The sequence below is a fragment of the Rhea americana genome, unplaced genomic scaffold (assembly GCF_003343005.1).
Source record: "Rhea americana isolate MKP2758 unplaced genomic scaffold, rheAme1 scaffold_21, whole genome shotgun sequence".
Classification (NCBI taxonomy): domain Eukaryota; kingdom Metazoa; phylum Chordata; class Aves; order Rheiformes; family Rheidae; genus Rhea; species Rhea americana.
The window spans coordinates 7,875,959-7,883,047 of NW_028186258.1; the positions used below are offsets into that span (position 1 = coordinate 7,875,959).

The 7,089-nt window shown below is 55.6% G+C and overlaps 1 protein-coding gene across 3 annotated transcripts in view; it reads right to left on the reverse strand.

The window, feature by feature from the left end:
- The window catches only part of SLC39A11 (solute carrier family 39 member 11), a 97,420-nt gene extending 90,609 nt beyond the window's left edge, over positions 1-6,811 (reverse strand). For 2 of the 3 annotated variants that reach the window (XM_085304752.1, XM_085304749.1), the window contains exons 1-3: positions 6,761-6,811; positions 5,250-5,383; positions 4,187-4,225 (exon numbers count right to left, since the gene is read on the reverse strand). In XM_085304752.1, the coding sequence (XP_085160878.1) occupies positions 4,187-4,225; positions 5,250-5,357 (147 nt within the window). In that variant the 5' untranslated portion in view covers positions 5,358-5,383; positions 6,761-6,811. Of the gene's footprint in view, positions 1-4,186; positions 4,226-5,249; positions 5,384-6,760 lie in introns of those variants that run through there. The other variant, XM_085304748.1, reaches the window with a different exon arrangement.
- Positions 6,812-7,089: the final 278 nt, after the last annotated feature.

A 7,089-nucleotide genomic window follows, 5' to 3' on the forward strand; every position in this document is an offset into this window, starting at 1 on the left:
TTTTCTGCTTCACTTGGGACAAAGCAAAAAAAAAAAAATGCAAAAAAATGCAAGCCAAGAGGAGGACCAGCCACACACACAAGGCTACAGGGAAGAAGGACCATGAACATTTATACAGGCATCTTCCTCTTGATGTCTGAGTAGAGCACAGCACCTTCAGGATAAAGCTGTGAGAATAGAAAGCATCTAAAAAAAGCTTTTATTTAAGAATATCAAGATTTAAGAGAAAAGAGAGAACTCCACATCAGATGCCCAAGTAACTGAAGTCTTGTCTCCATGGAAACAGAGTACCTCGGAGGCTTTAGCATACAAAACCCTCCATTTTCCCCAATTTCCAGAGAGGGAACTGAGGCAGAAGCTAAATGCTCAGGTACCCAAGAGGCGTCACCAAGGTGTCGGAAGCTGAGCCTCAGCCGAGCCACCACCCCCAGCCGCCCGGGCACCCTCCGCCGAGATCACACACAGGCCGTCAAACACAGCTGGCTTCTGCCCTACCGAAAGGGGATTAAGCAAACGCATTTTAATTTGTGCTTGCAATGTTCTCCAAGCGCACAGGCAGCTCTTGGATATGCCCCAGCTCATTAAGTCATGGCRATTTGACCGTGATCCCAGGCTTATGCAGGCTCACCCCAGATTAGATGGTACATTTGCCAAGAAGGCAGCACCAAGTCCTGGCTTTCCAGAGCTCAAACTAGCACTCCGCGTGCCTGACCATCCTCCTCACCAGCTGTCCCTCTGCCACACTCTCCTCCTGCTTGGATAGTAGTAAAGATTGTTTTGTTTTGTTTTTTTGTTAGCTCTAGTTTTATTTTACTATGAAAGCCCCCAAAGATGAGCAGACAAATAGTTACCAGCAGGAATTATCCACTATAACATTATTTTCAGAAGACCACRAAGCACTGCAGATAAGGGTCCAAGTGCCCAAACTCAGCTACTTCACAAGGGATCCTGATTGCCTGGAGAGCATCCTGCACTCCCCCCCCCCCACCACCACCACCAGAACCTAGAGCACCAAAACAGCAGGATTAGAGAAGACTACCTGTCTCTGAAAGTGCAGAAAAAGGGAGGGGTCCTAGCTCTGACAGGACAAAAGAGGAGTTTAATTAAACATAGCAGACTAGATTTCAAAGAACTGATATTAAGATAAAGAGGAGAGGAAGTCAAGTTTTGCCCTTCTCTATTCCAACGCTTGGAGAAACAGTCCGTATATATTTGCCCAAGATTTACATCAAAGACAACACTGTTTTAAACAAAAAACCTCCACAGCATCAGTAGCAGTCTGTGATCTGAACTACATCACAGCAAGGGCAGTATGAAGAAACACTTTCCACAGGGAGGAAAGAGAGTGAAGATAGGACAAATAATCCTCAAAATAGGCTGCTCCGCATCCTGCTTTTTCCTCCATAGGAGGAAAGCTTGCCAACATGCAAGAGCCTGTCGTTCCCGAGCCCGGCTCAGCCGCGTGAGCCCGGAGGCGGCAGGAGCACCGAGCAGCCTCCCATCCCGGCYGGCCAGAGCACCTTCAGCCACGCCACCTCACCTGCCGGCCGGGAGGGTTYCGCAGCCCAGCGGGTGCTGCTGGGTTCCTGGTCGGACGGCGGCGCAGCCCAGCACACGTTCCTCAGCACCTCCCAGAGGGGTCGGACCCGCAGGGAGCCAGGGTAGCACAGATCTGTTCCATAACCCGTGCTCGCATTTCAGGCGTTGTCAACCGCGTGCTTGCGGCCTGCTTAGCCCCAGTTTCACGTCCCAGCCGTGCCATYCCCCTTCCCACCACCACGCAGGCGGCTACGAGGATCAGCTGGCCACAAGCCTTTCCCCAGAAGGGCCCTGCTCTGAAAGGCCGGGTCACAAAACGGCTTCAGTTCTAGCTTCTTCAACAACTCTGCAAAGCCACCAAGCACAAGAGCTATTAGCAGTTTTCCTACATGCAGAAAACRCCTCGGGCATTATGAGACTCCTTCAAGTAAGGGCTGGGTAGGTGCATGGTAATACTGGAGTCAGGAGAGGACTTGCCAGCACGCAAGACCTCCCCACTGCAAGCCATGCTCTGCTGTCCCTTGCTGCCAGCAGCGGGACCATCGCCACGCAAAAGCACACGGGCGCTCTCAGCCACCTGAGGATGTCCCAGGCCTCCTGGCCGRGCAGATGCAGGTGTTGCAAGAAGGCTGCAACCAAGAGGGCTCCCCCTGTCCCCCACCGAGCCTGGGGCCGGGGCTGCCGCTGCAGGGCTGCTTGCAAACAGCAGCTCCCGAGCCAGCCCCGGCCAGCGTGAGAGCCCCGCGGTGCTGCGCGCAGGTCCACGCCACRGTACTTCTCTCCCCACCGGTGGGACAGATGTGCCTGCCTGGCTGGGAGAGCCGTGCCACGGCACGGGCACAGGGAAGGGGGAACAGCTCAGCTCGTGCTGCCCCAGCAGAGTGTCCCCAACAGCACGCTTCACAGAAAGAGCACCGAGGTGTCTGTAAGGGATGAGGGTCGGTCCMGACCCAGATGTGTCTTTTGAAGGAACAGAACATAGAAATAAAGCAGCAGAGGAAGATTCTGGACTTGACAATTCCTAACACAAGTGTTTCATTTATAAAAGATGACCTGAGAACCTGTTTCAAGAGATGAATTGAACTATTCACATCTTCAGCAGGTCGCAGTCATATTCCAGAAGAACTTGCTTCAAAGTAAACTCAGTTTTCTACTGTTTTACCTCWCTCACCAAAGCAGACTCTTGCTTAATACAGTTGGTTTTGTTTCAGGCATTCAGAAGAGCAGAAGACAAAGTTTTCCAGTCTATAAACATTCAGGCTTCGCTTTGATCAAAGGTGTTCCAGCATATGCGAACACACACAGTGCAAGGAGTCCAGCTCCACATACACCTTAGGCATTAGCAGAGCCGCTAAACACTGCAGGACAGATCGCCCATGCTGCCAGACAAACAGGCTCTTGGTTCATCCTGAAGCCTGGCAGCCTTTTCCCTGCTCCAGGTGCCGCCTACACAAGCRGGACGCCTGGCAGAGCCCTTGCCCTCGCGTCCAGACACATCTGCCACGGAAACAGCGGGAGGTGTGGTGCAGCGGGACACACCGCAGGGCTGGCGAGTCACGCCAGAACGCCCCGCACCCTCCGCTTGGTCAACAAGGGATCGCACAGCGCGCTCAGCAGAGCTGGCACGCAGGCGAAGGCCAAGCGGCCTCTGCCAAGCTGCTCCAGAAATCCTGCTCTCTGCGGCTCACCCCCACACCACGCATCCTGGAGCACAGCACGTCTCGGCCCTTTCCTTGTACCAGCACACACAACAAAGCCAGAAAAAGAAACAAACAAGGAAAAAAAAAAAACCTACTCCTCCTCCCTCAGGACTTTTTAAATCAGAGAGCATTTGCTCTCTTAAAGCCTTCACATATTGACAAGTTCAGCACTGGTACTTCAGCAAGATTGCACATGGGACATGTCAGTGCTGCAGGGGAAAGGAACAGCACCTTCCACCAGGCACTGACAGCCAGGGACTTCTCTCCCTGGCCATCCAGCTGCTCAGACACGCTCGACCACCTAAAGGAAAATAGGTGCGACATATCAAGTCAGCATGAGACTCCACCTGCTCACAGATTCCTTGGAGTTTGGGCAGTAGGATGTTGTGCATTCACAAGCCCCAACACAATTTCAAAGCACAATTCACAACAATTTCACTTCTTTAGAGAAGGATGCAACAAGCATTAGGTTTGCTGYGTGCCCTTGCTTCAGGGCCCCACTGTATTTATTCTCCCTCCTAGCAGTTTAAAGCACTCAAGCTTTGCAGGAGAGCAAGAAGCATCAAGTGAGCTATGTGCATTAGCCTCCAGGACAAGGGCTCTTCTGTCCGTCTCAAGTCACACGCGAGTGCTCCAAGAGGAATGATTCACAAGTCCAAGGAAACGAGACTAGTTTAACTCAAGAGCCAAATCCAGCTCCGGCAGGTTGACGCACACACGGCTATCTCGCACCACCTCCACCCTCACCAAGAGGCACCGAGACATAACAGGACACGACCAAGACTGCAGCACATTCCTCTGCTGCCTCGCGCAACAGAAACACACCTCAATTATACGAGAAATGTTAATGCAAGCAGGCAGCCAAACGAAGCATGGAGGGGCTTCAGGAGATGTCAGCAGGAAGACACGTGCAGAGACGATTAGCAGAAAAAGGACGCTCTACTCACCCCCGCAGCAAAGCCTAAGCTTCCATCGAGGATTCGCCTCTGGAAAAAGAGATATATATATATGTAACAGAAAACACATTATTTACCAATTGCAGAACAAGTAAAGTTGCAATCATGCCACACAGCAACCTAAAGGGAAGTCACTTGCTTTGGCATCACATTAAGACAACTCCTCTTCCCATTACTGCAATCCAAGCGATTGCTGTGCTTTGAGGCAAGATATGCAATGTTTCAAGAGACAGAGCGAGGCCAYCATGCTCCTCGTGCACAGACGCCTACTCCACCATCATGCAGAGCCTACAGTGAGGTGGGAAACTGGAGTGTCCTGACTCACACCCCCATTAGGCTTTCAGTAACCCAGCATGTATCCTGCTTGCTTCATTCCCATCACAGTTTTTCCTTCTTTAAGGCATTCCCCTCCYCCAGGAAGGAAAATCAACACACTACTGCAAAAGGAATCTCACTTTGCAAAGAACTCCTGCATAAATCATCAAAGGAGAGAGACATAAATAATAAATGCATCAGAACAATTTTGAACATAACAGCAACGTAGGCCTCTAATTTTGGAACACAAGATCAGTTGAAAAATCAAAACCTTGCCTGACTAAACCCCAGAGCATGGATTGACCTCGATCACACACTAAGAGAGGCAGAAGGTTTCAAGGAAGAGAGTCTGCTGCAGTCCCAGCCTGCAACTCTGCCCTGCTGTGCTACATCTAAGATATTTTTTTTAAGTCAGCAGCTCCTGACCCTTTTGAGCCACATATAACTGACAACTCTATGTCCCACATAGACTCTGGCACACTAAGGATTAAGGGCAGYGTGGTTTTCTGCACTATGTACCACAGCTTTGGGCTGGGAATTTGATTTAGCTCCTCTTTAGTTTAACGTACAAGGGAATTAATCTGCGTTCTTTCTTCCTCAGGCAGGAGGACCTCTCAGGGCCAAGTTAAGGTCTCTCACACTTTGGACCAGGCAGCCAAGCCCAAYCATGAGAAGCAGAGTTTAGCTCTTCTCCCTGCTCACCAACCCAGGAGAAAGAACAAACGATCCCRGCACCCACCTGGCCGCTGGAAAACACGAACACCAGCGCCGAGCCAGCTGCCGTCAGGCCCCAGGTGAGACACGTCCCTAGCACCGCCTGGATCACCGGCCCATGACCTGGGATCATGCTGACCACACGCAGCGACCGGCAACCTGGGAGAGACAAGGTCCATCAGGAGAGGCACAAGGAGAAGCTCCCAGCATTTGAAGATGCAAACAAACCCACATTTTGCTCCCTAGTCATTACAGAGGGGAGCGCAGCCCAGGCGCCCAGCTGTGCTGAATCCCTGCTGCTCCTCTGGCAAACACCTTTCCTTGCCCAAGGGAACAGAGGCGGCTTATCCGTGCTCCTTGCACCACCCATCTAAGCTTGGAAGAGCAGGATGAACCAAGAGCACGCCAGCATCAACCGCTCAGCCCTCGGCTGATTTCATGGGCTCAGGCCCACGAGCTGTCACCAGGGCAGAGCAGCTCCACCGACGGGAAGAATAACATTCTCCGTCTGCTGGAGCCTCTCCCAAGCCTCAGGAGCGTTTTGCTTGGAGCAAGCATCAGTCCAGCTCCCACACGAGRTTGTTATGCGCAGCTGGTCCCACCATCACTTCTGAAGAGGAACCGCACTCACGCGTCCCCGAGCAAAAGGGCACCTCAGTCCACCTCCCCGGCGCGCACAGCACAGCCCACTGACTCGTCCTGAGAAGCAGCTTTACTTGCGCGGAAGGCGAAGGCCCTCTCAGCGCCAGGCTCGTTACACCGCCAGTACGAAGCCGGAGCGGAACGAGACCTGGGACGGGGCACCTCAGTGCAACCCAAAACGCCATCGCCACGCCATGGAGCAGCACTGCTCCCTGACAAATAGGTTTTATGAGAAAATACACGCTCCCACGTGCCAACATCTGTTTATAAATACAAATACCTATCCCCACGCTCCCCCAAAGCTCAAAGGCTTTGGAGGAGGGTCTCAGGGATGGCACCAGGCTCCTGGGCGCCCGGTCATGYGCCCGCAGGGGCGTCAAGCCAGGTGGGGGGCACCGGGGTAGACCCCCCTCCCGAGCCACCCCAGAGAGAGGGGGAGCCCCCGAGCTCCCACACTCCCCCCAAAGCCCCCAAAGGGGACCCTCAACCTCCCACCCCGGGGGCTCAGCCCCCAAACTGGGACCTCGCAGCCTCCAAGTCGGGGTATCCCGGCACCCTGCAGCCCCCCCCCTCCCCAAAAAAGGGCCCCCAGGCCCCAAACTGCCCCCTCACCACTCCGGGCCCCCGGACCCTCCCCTCCAGCCCCCCAAACGGGCCCCCCAGGCCCCAAACCGGGCTGCCCAACACCCCTTCCCAGGGGCCCCGTCGCTCCCAGCCCCCGCACGGGGGTGTCCCCGCGCCCCGAGCACCCGGGCACCCCCCCCCGGGGCCCCAACCGGGCCCCCAACACCGCCCCCCGGGCCCCGCTCTCACAGCTCCCCGCGCCCCACGAGCCCGGGGCTCGCCGGGATGTCCGGACCGGTTGGCCCCGGCCCCGGCCCCGGCCCCGCTCACCCGCCCGGCGCTCCCGGCCGCTCGCCCGCCGCCACTTCCTGGTCCCGGCACACGTGTCGCCGCCGCCGCCCCGCCCACTCCGCCGCCTCGGCCAATGGCGGCGCGGCGGGGGCGGGCCGCCCTCGGCTCTGCGTTTCGGGCAGGCGCGACGGCAGGGAAGAGGCGCGGGCGGGCGCATGGCGGGAGCGGGCGGGCGCGGCAAGGCTGCTGCAGGGCATCGCTCGGGCGCGGTGCGTGACACCCCCCGTGCACGGGGCACCCCCGGCATCGCTGCAGGGTGACACCCGCCCCGGACATGGTGTGTGACACCCCCCGTGCACGGGGCACCC